This window comes from Mobula hypostoma, chromosome 13, assembly GCF_963921235.1.
Source record: "Mobula hypostoma chromosome 13, sMobHyp1.1, whole genome shotgun sequence".
Taxonomy (NCBI): domain Eukaryota; kingdom Metazoa; phylum Chordata; class Chondrichthyes; order Myliobatiformes; family Myliobatidae; genus Mobula; species Mobula hypostoma.
In genome coordinates, this window is record NC_086109.1 from 74,718,233 (window position 1) to 74,739,266 (window position 21,034).

The following is a 21,034-nucleotide window of genomic DNA, read 5'->3' on the forward strand; positions in this document are numbered from 1 at the left end:
GTGCCTATTCTGGTATCTGTCCCCCACTTTTCCTTCGCTACATCGACGACTGCATTGGCGCTGCTTCCTGCACACATGCAGAACTCGTTGACTTTATTAACTTTGCCTCCAACTTTCACCCTGCCCTCAAGTTTACCTGGTCCATTTCCGACACCTCCCTCCCCTTTCTAGACCTTTCTGTCTCTGTCTCTGGAGACAGCTTATCCACTGATGTCTACTATAAGCCTGCTGACTCTCACAGCTATCTGGACTATTCCTCTTCTCACCCTGTCTCTTGCAAAAACGCCATCCCCTTCTCGCAATTCCTCCGTCTCCGCCGCATCTGCTCTCAGGATGAGGCTTTTCATTCTAGGACGAGGGAGATATCTTCCTTTTTTAAAGAAAGGGGCTTCCCTTCCTCCACTATCAACTCGGCTCTTAAACGCATCTCCCCCATTTCACGTACATCTGCTCTCACTCCATCCTCCCGCCACCCCACTAGGAATAGGGTTCCCCTGGTCCTCACCTACCACCCCACCAGCCTCCGGGTCCAACATATTATTCTCCGTAACTTCCGCCACCTCCAACGGGATCCCACCACTAAGCACATCTTTCCCTCCCTCCCCCCTGCATTCCGCAGGGATCGCTCCCTACACAACTCCCTTGTCCATTCATTCCCCCCCATCCCTCGCCACTGATCTCCCTCCTGGCACTTATCCGTGTAAGCGGAACAAGTGCTACACATGCCCTTACACTTCCTCCCTTACCACCATTCAGGGCCCCAAACAGTCCTTCCAGGTGAGGCAACACTTCACCTGTGAGTCGACTGGGGTGATATACTGCGTCCGGTGCTCCCGATGTGGCCTTTTATATATTGGCAAGACCCGATGCAGACTGGGAGACCGCTTTGCTGAACATCTACGCTCTGTCCGCCAGAGAAAGCAGGATCTCCCAGTGGCCACACATTTTAATTCCACATCCCATTCCCATTCTGACATGTCTATCCACGGCCTCCTCTATTGTAAAGATGAAGCCACACTCAGGTTGGAGGAACAACACCTTATATTCCGTCTGGGTAGCCTCCAACCTGATGGCATGAACATCGACTTCTCTAACTTCCGCTAGGCCCCACCTCCCCCTCGTACCCCATCTGTTACTTATTTTTATGCACACATTCTTTCTCTCACTCTCCTTTTTCTCCCTCTGTCCCTCTGAATATACCTCTTGCCCATCCTCTGGGTCCCCCCCCCTTGTCTTTCTTCCCGGACCTCCTGTACCATGATCCTCTCGTATCCCCTTTTGCCTATCACCTGTCCAGCTCTTGGCTCTATCCCTCCCCCTCCTGTCTTCTCCTATCATTTTGGATCTCCCCCTCCCCCTCCAACTTTCAAATCCCTTACTCACTCTTCCTTCAGTTAGTCCTGACGAAGGGTCTCGGCCTGAAACGTCGACTGCACCTCTTCCTACAGATGCTGCTTGGCCTGCTGCGTTCACCAGCAACCTTGATGTGTGTTACAGGTCTTTAGTATTTGGCCAGCTGCCCCATCTGGGTCTGATGCTTTTCACGGGTTCACCTTCCTGAAGGCTGCTCGCACATCAGCCTCAGAAACGGAAATCACAGGATCATCAGGAGCTGTGGGAGTTCATGATGGTTCCTCCAAGTTTTGATGGTCAAAGCAAGCGTAGAAAACATTAAGCTCATCTGGAAGCGAAGACTTGTCACTGATGTCGCTTCGTTGATTCTAGTCAATAATTGCCACTTCACTCGTGAGATGGCTTTCTGGAGATTGTACCTGGACCTTTTGTAACTTTCTTGGTCACCAGACTTGAATGTCTCTGATCTGGCCTTTGGCAGATTGCCAATCTCAGGGCTTTGGGTTGGGGAAGATGCTGAATGATTTTGTCGGAACACACTCGTCTACAACTGTTTTAATAAAGTCTGTGACAACCATGGTGCACCACAAGATCCCTCTGTTCCTCCACACAACGAAGAATCCTGCCATTAACCTTGCACTCTATCTTTAAGTTTGACCTTCCAAAGTATTGGACTTCACACTTTTCTGGTCTAAATTGCAGCATCATTTTTCTCTTCTCTTTGTTTTCGTTCTTCTTTTAGTATTTTTTCCTTTTTTTCTCTTCCTGATTTTCTGCTCTTACTGTTAAGTTCTCTCTCCACCTGGCTAATGCATGCAAGAGTACCTGCAGCTGGAAATCCTCAGGTTCTGGCTCCAAACTAGGTACAGTTGTGCAGAGGTGAGTGCAAACAGAGCCAGACTGGTTGCAAAAGGTCAGCCCTGTGTGTACAGAATGATTTTTTTCTCTTTCTGCTTCACTTCCCCTCTACGGCAGTATGCTCTCCATGTTAATGAAGTGCATTTCATCATAGAGTTGATCTTCATTCCTTTACACTATTATACTTTTCACCATCATTTATACGCCTCACAGTATTTTATCTAATTTCTTTACTCCTGTCTAGATTAGCATACCATACCAGCAGTAATCCTGAGTTTATAGCCACAGACCTATTAATTTAACACATGAATGCTTCAAACTGCCTTAGCAAGAACTCCATTACTCTTTTAATGTGATCTATCTGTTCAGGCTGCTTCACTTCCTCAGAATCTCTTCTGCCCACTCCAATATGAAATGTTTCTCTCAACTTCAGAGGCAGCAACCCATCTGGGGATTAGCAATTGTAGCTGGAAATCCCACTGTGTGATTTTCCAATTTTCCAAAAAAACTTAACTCAACATTCGAGGCACATGCCTAAAAAAAAATAAGGTCAATTGTGCTATAATGTAGTGGAATCTAATTTACTTTATTTTTTAAATTCAATTTAAGTCACGGGGGGGGGAGAGGAATGTTATTTTGTGACACAGTTAACAGTGGAATGAGTTTCTAAGCATACATGAATAGCACAATAAATCCTTTCAGCTGGCTACAAGTTAGGGTTCGTTGAATTTGGTTGGACTGAAAAAAATTCAGACGTAGTCCATGTACTACTGACTTTATTCCGTGAAACAGTTCACTCCACACATTCACTTCTACCTTCTGCCTGTTAACTTAAACATCCTATAGAAGACCAAACTGTCGGTTTCACTTCCAGCAAAGTGAGAAAAAAGATCTTGGCAGCACTGCTTTGTTCACTCAGGCTTCAGATTTAGCATAGGTCTCTCAGCAGTGAAGTATTCATGTGCCTCACTTTGCCATCAAGAAGTTTTGGTGTTAGACCCCAATTCCTCCCAGATCAGAAGTAGAATATGCTGATGTAAATGGCCTCCAGCTAAATGATTTCCCTCTCTGGCTCCAGTTTAGTTGAGGTGATTAAAAGCTTTGTCTCCTCAAGGTACTCACTCGTTCCCTATTTCTCCCTTATCACCATTCCCTTCCACTCTGCAAAATTATCATCTCACCTCCAACCTCAGTTGTTTCCAAAGAGTCTGTCTATGCTTTATATTATTATTATTATTGAGATAAACCGCAGAATAGGCCCTTCCAGCCCTTCGAACTGCGCTGCCCAGCAACCCCTGATCTAACCCTGGTCTAATCACGGGACAATTTACAATGACCAACTAACCTACCAACTGGTACATCCTTGGACTGCAGGAGAAAACTGGAGCACCAAGAGGGAACCCTCACAGTCATAGGGAGAACGTATGAACTCCTTACAGGCAGTGGCGGGAACTGAACCTGGGTCGCCTGTACTGTAAATCGTTGTGCTGACCACTACGCTACCATGCCTGTCTTACCCCTTTCAAATTTGCAACCACCTCTTGTGAAACTCCTAGTCTGAACCGCTCCACTGAATTTCCTACAGTACTGCATGTCTCTTATTAAAGTGACCGTTGACTGCATATTTGACTGATATTCTATGCTACTTGACCTATCTGCATCCTTTGAGCAAATGAATCACACCATCCTCCTCCAAAGCCCCAGGATCCCATTTTACTGGATGGCTCCACAGCATCCAACATGGTGTTATGGCTAGCAATGGTTTCTTCCTGTTGTGTTACCAGTGGTGTCTCCCAACTTCCTATCTGACATGACTATTCATGTCTATGCTGTGAAACTATACACAGCAGTTATGAAACATGTTGATGGCAGCTTCATTCTACCACTCTTGGATTTTCTACAATCATCACACAATCAGACTCCTTGACTAATATTAAATACTGACTGCACAGAAAGTTCCATCAGCTCAAAGTTAGCAAATCCAAAGAGATTCACTTCAATTAGCACTCTTAACATAATTTCCTGACTATCAAATCGACCCTTCTCTACGGCACTTATTTGTAACTCAATGTCACCATTTGAGGTGAGCTTAAGATGACATCTGTACTGTCAGAACGATTGCTGTGCAGAAGTGCAATCTGTCTCAGTCCTTGCAACAGCTATCCATGCCTTTGTTTCCTCCAGAACTGACTATTGCTGCCTACCTCCTCATCCTTTTTTTACTCTCTAAGCCATTCATTCGCTGATAGCCATGAACTAATCTGCACCTCATCCCACTCTCCTTCCCCATGGACATTGATCATTACAGGCTTCCAGTCAAGCCGCACCCTGATTTTGAAATATCCATTTCTCTTTTAAATTCCTGCAATTGTAATCTTCTCAAATGCTAAAATGCTCTGATAAACCTGCTCCTCTCCACTGCTCCCACTTTAAACATGTATGTATCAATTCCTCCCTTTAAAGTGCTTCAAGCACGTTGTGATAGTTAATGGGTTAATCCTAGGCCACTCAGGCTACGTCCACACTAGACTGGATAATTTTGAAAATGCCGGTTTCGCGTAAAAACGACAGGCGTCCACACTATGCGTTTTTAAAAATACCTCTGTCCACATTAAAATGGATATTTGGGCGAACCTTCTCCTACTGGGCATGTGCAGGACACACAGAAAACAAGCACAGAGGAAATGGTATACTTGGTGTGCGTTTGTCCAGAAACATTTCCTGCACCTATAGTCTCTTCACCGATGAAAGGGACGACAGCTACAACTAAATGCAATAAGGCTTGTAACTGGGCAAAAATGAAATTTGCTGTAACCTCATTTGTTTGCCTTTACTTTTGCCATGTCTTTGTGTATTATTTTGCTGTATTTAACATGTACAATAAAATGAGGTACTGGGCAAAAGTGACAACTGCATCTATTGAATGTTTGCACAAGCAATACATTAATAAATTGTTAAATGTATAAAACATGTCTGCATCAGTGTTATCTTGTATTTCCATACAATGTTACACATCTATTGTTGTGGTGTTGGAGGTTGCGTTCAAGTTAACAATGAAACGCCACACTGCTGCCACCATTTGTTCCGGCACGTCATGACAGCGGTTTTAAAAATAGCCGGTTACCCCATACACACTATGCCGGATATTACGCTTTTTCAGATTTATTCATTCTGGAGAGCGTTTCTGAAAATCTCCGTTTTTGGGGGAGGAAAATGCCGTTTCAGTATGGACAGAGGATCAAAACGAACTGAAAAGGCTTCGGTTATGGAATTATCCAGTCTAGTGTAGACGTAGCCTTAGTTTGTCACTCCCATATTGGAAGAGTTGATAGCCTATACAAGCTGTGCTATCAATAAAGTTCAGATGAATAGCCTGAATGCTGCCTTGTTTCTGTGTGCTCTGCAATATCCAGGGTGAGAGAGAGAGAGGATGAGGGCGAGACCATTAAAACAAAGAGACACACATCTATAAAGTTGGCAATTCTTTTTTATGTTTATGTGAAGAGCATAAGTTATGTGCTATGATTAAAATTAACCGAACCACTCAATTTCAGTGGCTATAATTTCAGTGCAGTCTTATGGTCAAGCAGTACATAATTTGTTTTTCTTTTTTTTTGTGTGTGCTCATTAATGAACGTAACAAAGCCTATCTTTTACATAGAATAGTACAGCACAGTACAGGCCCTTCGGCCCACAATGTTGTGCCGACCCTCAAACCCTGCTTCCCATATAAGCCCCCACCTTAGATTCCTCCATATACCTGTCTAGTAGTCTCTTAAACTTCACTAGTGAATCTGCCTCCACCACTGACTCAGGCAGTGCATTCCACGCACCAACCACTCTCTGAGTAAAAAACCTTCCTCTAATATCCCCCTTGAACTTCCCACCCCTTACCTTAAAGCCATGTCCTCTTGTATTGAGCAGTGGTGCCCTGGGGAAGAGGCGCTGGCTATCCACTCTATCTATTCCTCTTATTATCTTGTACACCTCTATCATGTCTCCTCTCATCCTCCTTCTCTCCAAAGAGTAAAGCCCTAGCTCCCTTAATCTCTGATCATAATGCATACTTTCTAAACCAGGCAGCATCCTGGTATATCTCCTCTGTACCCTTTCCAATGCTTCCACATCCTTCCTATAGTGAGGTGACCAGAACTGGACACAATACTCCAAGTGTGGCCTAACCAGAGTTTTATAGAGCTGCATCATTACATCGCGACTCTTAAACTCTATCCCACGACTTATGAAAGCTAACACCCCATAAGCTTTCTTAACTACCCTATCCACCTGTGAGGCAACATTCTGGGATCTGTGGACATGTACCCCGAGATCCCCCTGCTCCTCCACACTACCAAGTATCCTGCCATTTACTTTGTACTCTGCCTTGGAGAGTTACACTAAGCTTTTTGTCAACTGCCCCAATCAGATGGCAGATTTTACTTGAAAGCACTCTTGTGGAATTCTTTGGGATGTTATTGGAGCCATATTTTTGTTGACTTGTTTGACTCTTCAGACAAGGTGAATATCTGATGATTATTTGAGGTCAAGCTGAAATCATAACTGCTAATTGAGTGAGATGATGTATTAGATATTATGGATTCAAATGCAACAATGGTGAAAGATTGATACCAGGGAGGGTGTTAGAATTAACACTTATCCAGCCATTCACTTTGAGCTCAAAACCTAGGGCAAGATAAATTACTGGTGTTTAATTTAATGAACATATAAAATATGATTGGAAATAGTTTTAAGTAATAATATTTATCATGGTTTGTTTAATTCCTATATAAACAGCTGTAAACTATTTTATTCTGTGGAATAACAGATAAACTTACAAATAAATGCACCCACTTGCTAATAATAAAACATATCCAATATAATACCAGTGTCCAAATAAGGCTAGTTTGTAGTTCAGCAGACATCTATAATACCTCATTCATTACAATGCAATGACATATGGACTATTGATAAAGATTAATTTATCACTTACAGCATACAGAAATTTTTCATTATATTCACGGTTGTTGGCAATCACTCGCCTCTCCTCCTCTGCAAAAGAAAACAGAATTAAATCTAAAATGTAGAAACTTGGTGCAGAGAATTGGCTTAATCAGACATACAATTAAAAGGAAGTCAAAGACTTCCATTAGAAGCCTCATTATTTCCTGAGCTATATTCCCAATACAGTTGAGTCATACTGAGAGTCAGACAGCATGGCGGCCAATTGTGTTTGAGTTGACAATCAAGAACTCATCTACATTAATTTTAACTTTCTTCTCAGACACTCATCAGCTGTGCTCCCTCCTCAGCTGATTTTCCCTGTCACTCAGCTTCACAAAGTGCAATTCAAAGTGGTCAATTAGCATACCTACCAACACGTTAGGCATGTAGGGGGAACCAGAGTACCTGGGCAAAACCCATGTGGATCACTGATGGACTCGGCACAGATAGTACCAGGTCAGGATTTGAACCGGAGTTTCTAAAAGCTGTGAGGCAGCAACACCACTTGACCTGTCCTTGAGTTGTTCTCATTTCAGACAGCGACGGCTTTTTAGGGGGCACAACCTGTTGGGAAATATAGCTGTTTCTTGGGTGGATCGTTGGCTAGTGCCAATGAGTTCAGGACCCTTGCCCAAGTACAGAAGTCCAGAACATGCCTGCTGACCTGTGAGTTCCACTACTGAACTCCACACAAGGTCTAATGGTGCAGCAAGAGCTTATTAAATTCCTCCACATTTAATCTAGCACATCTATCTGACTGCACAACTAACCCAAGCAACACACACCAAATGCTGGAGGAACTCAGCAGGCTAGGCAGCACCTTTGGCTCTCGGGCTAATCTTGGGGGTGTTGTGGAGAGTATGGACAGCTGTCAGAGGTTACAGCGGGACACTGATAGGATGCAAAACTGAGCTGAGAAGTGGCAGATGTAATTCAACCCAGATAAGTGTGAGGTGGTTCAGTTTGGTAGGTCAAATATGATGGCAGAATATAGTATTAATGGTAACACTTTTGGCAGTGTGGAGGATCAGAGGGATCTTGGGGTCTGAGTCCATAGGACACTCAAAGCTGCTGCGCAGGTTGACTGTGTGGTTAAGAAGGCATATGGTGTGTTGGCCTTCATCAACCATGAGATAGAGTTCAAGAACCAAAAGGTAAATGTTACAGCTATACAGGACCCTAGTCAGACCCCACTTGGAGTACTGTGTTCAGTTCTGGTCGCCTCACTATAGGAAAGATGTGGAAACTATAGAAAGGGTGCAGAGGAGATTTACAAGGATATTGCCTGGATTGGGGAGCATGCCTTATGAGAACAGGTTAAGTGAATTCGACCTTTTTTCCTTAAGATGTGGCTACTGGGAAATTCCACTCCTTCTGGCAGAGCGTAGGTGCTCAGCGAAGCAGTCTCCTAATCTACATCAGGCCTCAGTAATATACAGGAAACCATACTAGGAGCACAGTATATGACCCCAACAGACTCACAGGTGAAGTGTCGCCTCACCTGGAAGGACTGTTTGGGGCGCTGAATGGTAGTGAGGGAGGATGTGTAGGAGCACTTGTTCCACTTGCAAGGACAAGTGCCAAGAGGGAGATCAGTGGGGAGGGGGCAAATAGCCAAGGTCCACTTGCAAGGTTAAGTTCCCGGAGGGAGATACTGCCCCACCAGCCTCCACGTCCAGCACATAATTCACGTCCAGAACTTCTGCCATCTCCAGTGGGATCCCACCACTAATCACATCTTTCCCTCACCCTCCACCCCCAATTTTCAACTTTCTGCAGGGATCACTCCCTACACAACTCACTTGTCCCTCCCCACTAATCTTCCTCCCGGCACCTATCCTTGCAAGCGGAACAAATGCTACACCTACCCCTATACCTCCTCCCTCACTACCATTCAAGGCCCCAAACAGTCCTTCCGGGTGAGGCAACACTTCCCCTGGGAGTCTGTAGGGGTCATATACTGTATCCGGTGCTCCCAGTGTGGCGTCCTGTATATCGGTGAGACATGACGTAGATTGGGAGACCACTTCACCGAACATCTACGCTCCATCTGCCAGAAGAAACGGGAACTCCCGATGGCCACCCATTTTAATTCCACTTCCCATTCTGATATGTCAATCCATGGCTTTCTCTACAGTCGTAATGAGGCCACGCTCAGATAGGAGGAACAACACATACTCTGTCTGGGTAACCTCCAACCCGACGGCATGAATGTCGACTTCTCAAACTTCTGGTAATGCCCTCCCTCCCTTCACTATTCCCAATCCTCTTTTTGCTCTCTCACCTTATCTTCTTGCCTGCCCATCACCTCCCTCTGATAGTCCTCCCCCCTTTTCCTTCTTCCATGGCCTTCTGTCCTCCCCTACTAGATTCCTCCTTCTCCAGCCCTGTATCTCTTTCACCAATCAACTGCCCAGCTCTTTTCTTCACCCCTCCCCCTTCTGGTTTCAACTATCACCTTGTGTGTCTCCCTCCCCTCCCCCACCTTTTAAAAGTAATCATCTTTTTTTTCTCTAGTCCTGCTGAAGGGCCTTGGCCAGTAACGTTGATTGTACTACTCTTTTCCATAGCTGCTGCTTGACCTGTCAAGTTCCTCCAGCATTTTCTGTGTGTTGCTTGGATTTCCAGCATCCGCAGACTTTCTCCTGTTTGTGATATCACAACTAACCCATGAGCTTATTCGTTTGAATGCAGAATTCACAATCACAAGAACAAAGGTAAGATGGGTATTATTTAAAATAACTACTTGTGCAGTTTCATACTTACAACTGTATAAAAGTGTACTTAATTTTGAAGTGTTTTATGTTAAAAGAAATTAACAAAAGGTTTTTTTTCATTTTTTTATTGTTTCTGTGAGTCAGAGATATCCAGAAGTATTCAAAAACATGACAGCTGGCAAAGATTGTGGGCTGTTTGTAGGTATGATTTCTTTTGCCTCCGACATGACCAGCATACACATGTAGTACTCTGCTGCCATTCAAGTCAGGTACTGAATACCAGGGTGGTGAGGCACTTCAGCAAGTTCCCGTTGTTATATTCTTTGCTGCATATTCACAAGATAATTATACTTTATACTTTATTGTCGCCAAACAATTGATACTAGAACGTACAATCATCACAGCGATATTTGATTCTGTGCTTCGCGCTCCCTGAAGTACAAATCGATAGCAAATAGTAAAAATTTAAATTATAAATCATAAATAGAAAGTAGAAAAGGGAAAGTAAGGTAGTGCAAAAAAAAACCGAGAGGCAGGTCCAGATATTCGGAGGGTATGGCCCAGATGCGGGCCAGGATCCGTTCAGCAGTCTTATCACAGTTGGAAAGAAACTGTTCCTAAATCTGGCCGTACGAGTCTTCAAGCTCCTGAGCCTTCTCCCGGAGGGAAGAGGGACGAAAAGTGTGTTGGCTGGGTGGGTCGTGTCCTTGATTATCCTGGCAGCACTGTTCCGACAGCATGCAGTGTAAAGTGAGTCCAAGGATGGAAGATAGTTTCAAACTAACAGGATGATTACAACACAGTCTTCATACACACACACATACTTATTGCAATTTATAGTGTTTTTTAAGTTATGTATTACAATATACTGCTCCCACAAAATGACAAATTTCACAACATATTCCAGTAACATTAAACCGGATTCTGATCTGAAACTCTTAGTATTTTTTCTATCCATAGATGCTGTCCAAAATGCTTAGTGCTTCCAGCATTCAGCTTCGTTGTAGATTTTCAGCATCTGCAGATTTTGTTCCAATGGCTTTCCTATTGTACTCGCGTCTTCATTACAAACGGAATCATCAATACCGCAGTTACATTGCCATTTTGCACTCTATTATCCCCCCAGTTCAAGCACAGGAGACGTGCTATTATTCCCCTCATATATTTCCTACTCATGCTTTAACCTCAAATAATTAACCTAATTGTGGTCTTCCTAATTAGTCAGACGAGGCTGAGTTTGATCTCTTGCCTGGATTTCACAAGATTGCCTGTTGTCTTCATAATAAGAGATGACTTTTTTTTTTAGGTGCTTAACAGCTCGGATACAATGTGACCTGAAATAACAAACCTTAGTAGCAGAATACAGCTTGTGTTTACAGCTCCCTCAGGGATTTTACTATTTTTCTGGTTGTAATATGCCATCAGGACCAGTGCTCTGTGATTACAGCCAGAAGGCATGAACTTTTCACATTACTATTACTTGCCATAAGTCTTTTCATGCTACAAACTCAAGTCATGTTTTATGAGTATTTTTTTGTTATAATATACTCCCAATTTTCCCTTTTGCCTTACATAGTTCTCCTGTCACTGCTTGGCATAGGTGTCCATTTATTACCCATTTGGTACATGCTAGCTCTTGGAGCAATCACATTTATGTTTTGTAACTCCAAAATATCAAACAAGAGATGTGTACCTTAGTTTCGTTTTCTTTTTACTTTAAGCGAGGTGAGCGCATATGATGCGGTGGCATCATAACGTATGCCATTCACATACTTTGTACATATAACCCATAATGAATTATGTAACCAACAAAGGATACTTAATCAAACAATATATCTATAATATTACTCAAATATTACTGAAATATTAAATACACAACAGCATTCCTCTGCACAATTCCCTCTAAACAATTGTATTTCAATCACTCACTCATGCCAGGGGCAACTTAGTGTGGCAAATTAACTACCCAAAATTGCATCCTTGGGATGTGGGAAGCATTAGAAGCATCTGAGGAAACCAATGCAGTCACAATGAGAACGTTCAAACTCGGTATAGACAGCACCAAAGGTCAGAAATGAACCTGGGTCACGAGAGCTGTGAGTCAGCAGTACAACCTCTTGTCCCAATGTATCTATCTCTCCAAGCTGGGAAGGTTTATAATAAATGCATCTCAGTTCATTGAAGTCTTTTCTGATTAGCAGATAGGACAACATATTGGATCAAACATTGTCACTCAGCTCCCAAGTTCAAAACAAATTCCTATTTTTCCCTCGTATTTCGTATCAAAGTATAAAACAGAAGTTATCAATTATCAATGTGAATTCCAATATATAGTAGTAGCCTATACATTCAACAGTTATATCGAAGTTATAGCAACTATTTGAAAGTTGCTAAGAAATCCTGCACTTACTAGCTTAGTCCAGAGCAAATTACAGCAATAAAGTATCTATGTTCAATGCTTAATGTAAGCTTTGAATGGCAAGGATTTACCTCCTTATTAATACAAAGCAGAAAAGGAGTAGGTTATATTGAAAATGTGGTCAAAGAAGAGCACCGGACCTTGGAACCACACAATTTAATAAGGAAGTTTCATCGGCAAAGCTTTCCCTGTACATTTAGCAAAATTGTTTAATGACAATTCTGGACAAGAGTGAGGTACCATGGAAGGTCAAATCCTGCTAGGGCTCCTCAAAATGGAAGGGACATTGGAAACACTGATGTATTTGGGCAACACAGGTGGAGAAGGTTGTTAAAAGGCTTTGGGTATGTTGCCTTCATGACTCAAGGCATTGAGTACAAGAGTTGCAGCTGTACAAAGCATTAGTTAGACTGCACTTGGAGTACTGAAGGCAATACAGGAAGGATACAGTAGCAAAAGAGAGAGTGCCGAAGAGATTTCGCTGGGATATTGTCTGGAATAGATGGTTTAATTATAAGAAGAGAATGGATAAACTATGTTTATTGTCATTTAAATGACAGAGGCTGAGGGGTGACCCATGAAGTTTTATAAAATTATGAGGACCTAGATAGAGGTTTTCTCCTCGAGACTAGTGAGTCTAGAACCAGAGAAGACAAGTTTAAGTTAAGAGTGGAGAGACTTAGAGGAGATCAGAATCAGAATCAGAATTATTATCACTGACATATGTCGTGAAATTTGTTGTTTTCTGGTAGCATTACAGTGCAAGACATAAAATGACTATCAGCTACAAAAATATAGAAATATTCTAAATAAAAAATATTTTAAATAATAAATAAAAAAGAGGAAAAGGTAATATCCATAGGCTTTTCAAAAATTTAATGGTGAAAGGGAAGAAGCTGCTTCAGAACTGCTGAGTTTGTGTCTCCAGCCCCTGTACTTCCACCCCAATGGCAGTCACGAGAACAGGAAATGTCCTGGACATTGAGTGTCCTTGATGATGGATGTGGAGGCAGGTACGATCACAATATTTAAAGTGTTTGGACAGATACGTGTCTAAATGTAATGTCTACAGGAACGTGGGCAAATGCTTTTAGCTTAGATAGGTATCATAGTTGGCATGGGAAAAGTGGGCCAAAAAAAGCCCATTTCTGTGCCATACCTTTCTAGGGTTGTGATTCTATGACTTCAAATAGCAAATGCTAAGATTTTCATTAACATATTAAGTGGCATTCTTTTGAAAAAGAGGAAAACCTAGATATTTACACAAACCTGAAAGATGATTAACATGCAACTCTTCCCAATTTTAACTGTAATTACATTATTTTGTTTCATTTCTGAAATAAATAAGAACAAAAAAATGTATACTCTCCATACATTTAATACTGGATATCTCTTCTCAGTTTTAATCATGTAAATTGAATATTTTTCCCTATTTACAAGAGAAAAACAATCATATTTTAGGATTGAATTTGAAAATGCCAGACCACACAGTGGTCTTTGTCAATCCTATGATTATCTAGAACTCATTCCGTTGGCAATGAAAGAGCTGTGATTTCTGAAAATCATGATGCTCTTGTTTTTTTTTTGTCCTGCTGTTAAATGTGTTATCTCTTCATGAATTCAGGCTGCAAACTGGTAAGAGCCCACGTCCTTTCAAAAGCATGTACAATTGAAAGCTGTTAAAGGCCACTTAATGTGCGCTAAGAAAATTCTAGTTCAACAGTTTGAGACAGTTAGACATATATAATTATCATTAAAAGGCATTTCTGTCATGAAAAGAATGCATTATGTAATTTAGCATTATTCTGGGAATGTGATGACATAATCATTACTTAGAAGCTCTGACCATTTATTTTGTGTGGATAACTGTATCAAGACAGAATCATAACCTAATGCACTAACTAATAACTGGATCAAAGTAAACCGGAAATCTCTCACTATTGGTCCTACAACCTCTTTCTACGGCTGCTGGTAATCACATGAGTTTAAGTGATACTCGGTTTGTATAAATTTCTCTTTCGTTTTCAGTAACAATCATGGCCCAGTGACTTGCTCCTAATCACAGACTCAGTGGTTATTGAATTCAACTTAATTTGCTTCATAATTTTCTTCCTCACTATATTCTGCCAACTTTTACCAAATTTCAAAACTAGTACATGATCTTCAAGCAACACACATAAAAGTTGCTGGTGAACGCAGCAGGCCAGGCAGCATCTCTACTGTATTCTAGAGAGTTGCAGATGGGCACATGCATATGCAGGGGATAGGGGGATGTGGAACATGCACGGGTAGAAAGGACGAGTTTAATTTGGCTTTATGCTCAGCAAAGACATCATAAGCCAAAGGGCAGGTTCTTGTGCTGTACTGTCTGTTCTGTTCTATGAACAATTGGACACTTTGATCTTCTACCTTTACAGCATTATCACCAAAGCTTTAATAGATGTGGTAATAATGACCACAAAAATTACTGGGCACCACGGTAGTGCAGCAGTTAGCACGACACTATTACAGATCGGGGCATCGGGGTTTGGAGTTCAACCCCAGCATCCTCTGTAAGGCGTCTCTGTATGCCCTCCCATGGAATACGTGGGTCTTCTCTGGGTCCTTTGGTTTCCTCCCACAGTCTAAAGACATAATTAGTCATTGTAAATTGTCCAGTGAATAAGTTAGGGTTAAATTGGGGTTGTTTGGTGAAGTTAGGCGGTGCAGCTCAAAGGGCTACAAGGGCATATTCCATGCTGTATCCTAAATAAAATAAATATTCTAAAAATCTGGAAAAAAAGTTTTGTACATTTCAACTTCAGAGAATTATCTCTGTGAATATGCTTGAAAGATAGAAATATCTTAAGCTTTTTGCCTTTGTTAAACAGTGGCATTTTCTGCTTTCATATCATTTAGATGCTTATTCAGGTGAGCTACTGGAAGGTCTGATTGAAGGTCAACAACTTGAAAACTTAACTTGGTTTCTCTCTCACCTCATTTACTGAGTATGGTCACATAATCTTCTTCAATCCTTTACCAGCATCACAGATGCCACCATAAGGATATGATTTTAAAATGATTGACATATTCCCATTTTGATGAGTTGGGGCACTTACCCTGAAATTTGACTTTCTGCCTTCAAGATGATTGATGAAATCGGCACCAAAATTTTTCATGAATTGTGAATATAGGCTAACTGGCCTTTGAACGACAATAATTAACAGCTTAATCCTTGCTCAGATTATGTCTCATAACTGTTTCTCTAAAAGACTGAGTAAAACTTAATCTCCCTGACTCTGAAAAATTAACCAGTATGAAGTCCCATTTCCTCAAGAGAAAATGATGACCTGCAAAAAAATAGTTTAAATATTGCTCAAACAACAGGAATTCTGCAGATGCTGGAAATTCAAGCAACACACATCAAAGTTGCTGGTGAACGCAGCAGGCCAAGCAGCATCTATAGGAAGAGGCGCAGTCGACGTTTCAGGCCGAGACCCTTCGTCAGGACTTCCTTCAGTTAGTCCTGACGAAGGGTCTCGGCCTGAAACGTCGACTGCGCCTCTTCCTATAGATGCTGCTTGGCCTGCTGCGTTCACCAGCAACTTTGATGTGTGTTGTTTAAATATTGCTTCTGAATTTTGCTTGGAAATACAATCTGAACTGTTTGAAAAGTTCCCAGCTGTTTGCGCTACCTTACAGGGGTCTTTGAATTCAAATTGCTCAAGGATGACATGATTTTTTGCAGACATACATAAAGCAAAAGATGTAGGTGTTTTCTTCTACATGAAAGGCCTACACCTTTCCAGGATAAAATCCTTCCAACAATGCCAGCTTGCGGCTTAAATCAGCATGCAGAGGATAATTAAGTTGTGTTGACTTTTCAGAGGCGTGACCCAGCCATAGACACAGTAACACAGATCAAACATATGGGGGTCTTCACCACAAGCACAAGCTTTCAGCACACTGCTCCAAGAAAATCAGATAAATTATTACAGTATTTAGTCAATTTAGCCAGAGAGAAACATAGTGGCTAACGTGGCAGTCAATCTTGTACAGATTGTCCCAAGAGGCAATTATTCTGACTGCAGAGCACATAATGTTCTTGGCTATATGATGAAATAAGCCTTCCAGGAGAATGACCCAAAATGACAATCCAACTGTTCAAAGCAGCTTCACAGTTCAGCTCATTTAATTCCCATCAGTTAAAATAAGTCAGGGCAGAAGATGTTGGTGCATTTCTTAATCTAAATGCAATTGACACTATTATTACTATCGTCCTTGTTCCAATTATAGATTTAAAGTGCTTGATATGCCAACAGCACCATGGACCCTCTGTTGCAGTTTGAGTTTACTGGCAATAGACTCTTGGTATTAAAGAATCTGCCAGCAGGGAAGTCCATTCAGGGCATGTCCCTATTCTGTCAAAGTGCAAGAAATGGTACTTCACTGTTACACTCATGCCAGATGGATGTTGGGTGGCGTACTGATGCTTACTTTAGTTGCGGGCCCACCACTGAACCGACATTACGTTCTTTCTGTTGGCGTTGGGGTTATGGTGAGGCTACTGATGGGGGGGCGGGGGGGAGCCAGAGACTTGGACTATAAGCTTGATGTGAGTCAGGGCACTGGGGCATCGTAAGTATGAGCCTGGGGTCATCAGACGATCGACTGCAGTGAGAGCAGAGGTGCTTCCGGTTTCATGGGAGGGGAAGGAATATACCAGCTAGCACTTCCGACTATTGCAATCTACCAGTGGTGCTCCCGGGATAACACAAACTGACTTCTGCACACAGGATGATATTGCTCGTGATGCAGGCTCACCTCATGCTAGGAAGTGACTAATTACATTTTCAGAATGTAACAAGATCATTATTATTGTACTCATTGTGGAAGCATGAAATTCTTGCCATCTAATTCCATCAAGCTATTGGTTCATCTTTGCATTTTCCCTACAACCCTGCAAACCTCTCCAATTCCCTTATGATAGTTATTACTAAACCTACCCCAGTCACCCTTTCACTCTGTACATTCCAAACCATAATAGTTCAAGTCCTCAAATGAAAAATCTCATCAGTTCCCCTTGGATTCTTTGCCAACACTTCCAGGAAAAACTCAAGTTCCTCGAAGCCTCCTCCTGGCTCAAGGCCAGTGACCACCCAAGGAAAGGAGAGGCCCCTTTCGCAGAAGAAATGATTTAAAGAGACAGCTAACCCTATTTGTTTCAAAATAAGCTTTAGCACAGAGGACTGTTACTTCGCCCTGGATCACATCTGCATTCAGTTCCTCTTGTTCTACACAGCAACCTGCAGCTGTATGGCCACAGGATAAATAGTCTTATCTACAAAAGAAAAACAGTTCAATGTTTACAAGCCCAGGAGGCCTTGGATGGAGGCTGCTTAATCGCCGAAAAAGCAAATTCAGCATGCTACAAGATTCTACCTATATTGCTTTCCTCATTGCTTTATGTTATAAAATAAAAGCATCCATTTTCATCTTGCCACCTACGCTCTTGGGTATTGTTGTGTAGTTATCTAACATTACATTATGACCATGCCATGTTAAATATACTTCCGGTGCGTAAACTGTTGCAGCACAGATTTTGAAAACCATCGGTATTTATGTTAGTGATTAAACACGTACATGACTGAGCAGTAAATAGTGCTATCATGGCCACTTCTTTATTGCCTTGCTCTTGCATGTGATTCAACATGTACAGAATTCTTAAACAGGAAGTACACTCTGTGACCACTTTACTAGATACGTGATCATTTGAGTTACTGTCACCTTCCGGTCAGCTTGAAGCAGTTTAGCTGTTCTCCTCTGACCTCACTCACTAACAAGGCATTTTCACTCACAGAACTGCTGCTCAATCGATTTGTTTTCTTTCTCATGCTATTCTCTGTTTACTCTAGAAACTCTAGCACATAAATTCCCAGGAGATCATCGGCACTTTCTGAGATACTCAAACCACCCCATCTGGCACCAACAAGTACTCCACAGTCAAAGTCACTTAGTTCACATTTTTTCTGATATTTGGCCTGAACAACAACTGAACCTCATGATCACATCTACGTGCTTTTATGCGTGGAGTTGTTGTGAGGTGATTGGCTGATTAGATATTTGCATTAATGAGCAGATGTACAGGTGTACCTAACACAGTGAATGCAGCTTAGCATAATAATCACATGAACAGGTGAGATCTTCTTAGCCATGACTGGAGGTTATGGAGGTAATTGTTGGTACTTTCAATATTTTCCAGTCAGACCTTGGTCAGATCACCAAAACCAACAGAGACTTACAAGCACACTTCATTTCACTACTGGAAAGGATGGTCTGTCAACAATCTTTCTCCCACACCATCACTGGGAGCTTCCTCACCCCATCTGTACTTTGGCAGGAGGCCTTCAGATTCCACAGAATTTTATATCACACTGGAACTACTGATTAATGATAAACTTCCATTTGCCTGAACATAAGAACACAAGAAATATGAGCAGGACTAGGCCAACCGGCCCATCAAGCCTGCCCCGCCATTCAATAAGATCATGGCTGATCTGTCCGTAAACTCAGCTCCACCTACCTGCCTTTTCCCCATAACCCTTAATTCCCTTACTATGTAAAAACCTACCTAACTGTTTCTTAAGTATATTTAGTGAAGAAGCTTCAACTGCTTCCCTGGGCAGAGAATTCCACAGATGCACCGCTCTCTGGGAAAAACTGTTTCTTCTCATCTCCGTCCTAAATCTTCTCCACTGAAGGCAGCCCTGTGTGTGTAACTGAGGTCTCTTTCCATCACCAATGAGGTCCTGACATCTAACAACATCTGAGTAAGAAATTTTCCCCTAATCACCTTTCTAATTCTTTGACCAAATGCTTTAAGTCTGTTTTTTAAAGCCCTTTGCTATGCTAATAGGTCCTGACCTCACAATATGATGCACCTCAACTATGTCTACACTTCACCTTTGCTGCAAACAGTACAATTCCAGCTATCTATTCAATCTTCCCTCAAGCCAAAAGAAATTGCACCCTTGGCAACCTCTTCATAAGTCTCTAGGGTTGCTTCAGAGCAGTTAGTTATAAGATGTCAAGAAATGGACACAGCCTCTGGCCTAACAAGAACTGTAAAATTCTCCCCCAAAACCCCGCTGCCTTTATCTCCCTGTCATGGCTAATAAAGAAACACATACCCTTTTTAAAACCAACTTCTCAGGCTCTCCTGCCGCCCCTAAAAATCTGTGGCCACTCTGTTCCTCCACTCTTTGACGCTTTTCAGCTCTTTCATTTGAGTGGGTGGGTTTGTTCTACGTTGTTCTGGTCTGAGAGGATAATCTGTCAACACTGTGGTCCATGGAATGAAAATCACGAGGCTGGTAAACTTTCTAACCTCCCAATGTCCTTTCATTTCATTTCCTACTCCAGGCTGCACCTCCACCCTCTGCAGTGAGCATCTATAACACTGGCATCAACTCCTACGTGTCACCTTGCGCCAGACCTTCTCAAAGTCATGTGTTCATATCCACTTACAGCACCTGTCTAGAAGTGGTTTTCCTTCTTAATACTGTAAAGCAACAAAGCATAAAGACATTGCATGAAATAAGGACAATCTTGAATATGTGACAAGGATGAGATAGTGATTGGAGTGGGATTGAGGCTGATGGTCCCACTATATAGGGAGAGGATGGGGCTGGAACTGATAAGCAGTGATTGGGGTAGAGGAGGAGAGAAGGGTGGGCTCATCTCCTGAAATATAATTGCCCCAAAAGAACTGCTGTTACACAATTAACCCGCAATTACATTTCATACAATTTACACAATGGATACACACAATAAATGCCACCAAGTGAAAATTTCGACATTTGTCCCTTAGAAGTACATTTTCTTCGAGGTTATTAACTCTTAATTCAAGCCTGTGATGGAAGGATAAACAAAACAATATTCAACAAAGCTAACCGACTGGCCGAGTTCTGTACACCTGGATCACCAGCAAACTATGGCTGGTAAAAAAAAGAGCATGTGGTTAAGGTTTTACTCGTTTCTGTTAAACCAGTTTTCCTCTTGACTGTTGAGTGTGACTGTGCGGTCAAATATAGAAAAGTCCAATCTTCTACTCATTCAGCACACAACCATTTGGTGTCTTCTGCTGCTGAAATATCATAGTAAACTTTTCTGTTGGAACGGAGCACTGAGAATTATAAATCAAACTCTCTGAACTCCAGAGTTCTATAGAAAGGGACTAAATTTCCAGTGCAAATTTCCAGCTCACAGAGGGCAAATCTCAGAGGGAAAGCTAAAAATGTTAGTGTGAATATGTGCGCAAACGTTTGTATCTGAGTGTATATGTTCAGAAATGGAAAGATTTCTCCATTTCTTGCACCACCAATTTCAAGAACAGTTACTACTCCTCAACCACCAGGCTCTTAAACAAAGGAGGATAACTGCACTCATTCTATTTCTAGTGTTCCCACATGAAATGATCCAATTTTAAGAACTCTTTCATCTTGATATTTTAATGCTCTTGGTATTTATTGCTATTTATTTATATTTGTGAAGCACCTTCAATTACTCCAAAAGACTGAGGTTTGGTAAAATACTGAAAGGCTTTTATTCGCTGTACAATACGACCTCCACAGTGAGTGTCTGCCCCGGGACTGAGGGGGAGGGGCAAGGCGAACACCTTTATACAGGACGAGGTGGGAGGAGCCACAGG

At 42.0% G+C, this 21,034-nt stretch overlaps 1 protein-coding gene across 3 annotated transcripts in view; it reads right to left on the reverse strand.

Annotated features, from left to right (window-relative positions):
* The window catches only part of atp8b4 (ATPase phospholipid transporting 8B4), a 314,904-nt gene that overhangs the window by 138,902 nt on the left and 154,968 nt on the right, over nt 1-21,034 (reverse strand). For all 3 annotated transcript variants that reach the window (XM_063065952.1, XM_063065951.1, XM_063065953.1), the window contains exon 4: nt 7,199-7,257. In XM_063065952.1, coding sequence (XP_062922022.1) covers nt 7,199-7,257 — 59 coding nt within the window. The remainder of the gene's footprint in view (nt 1-7,198; nt 7,258-21,034) is intronic.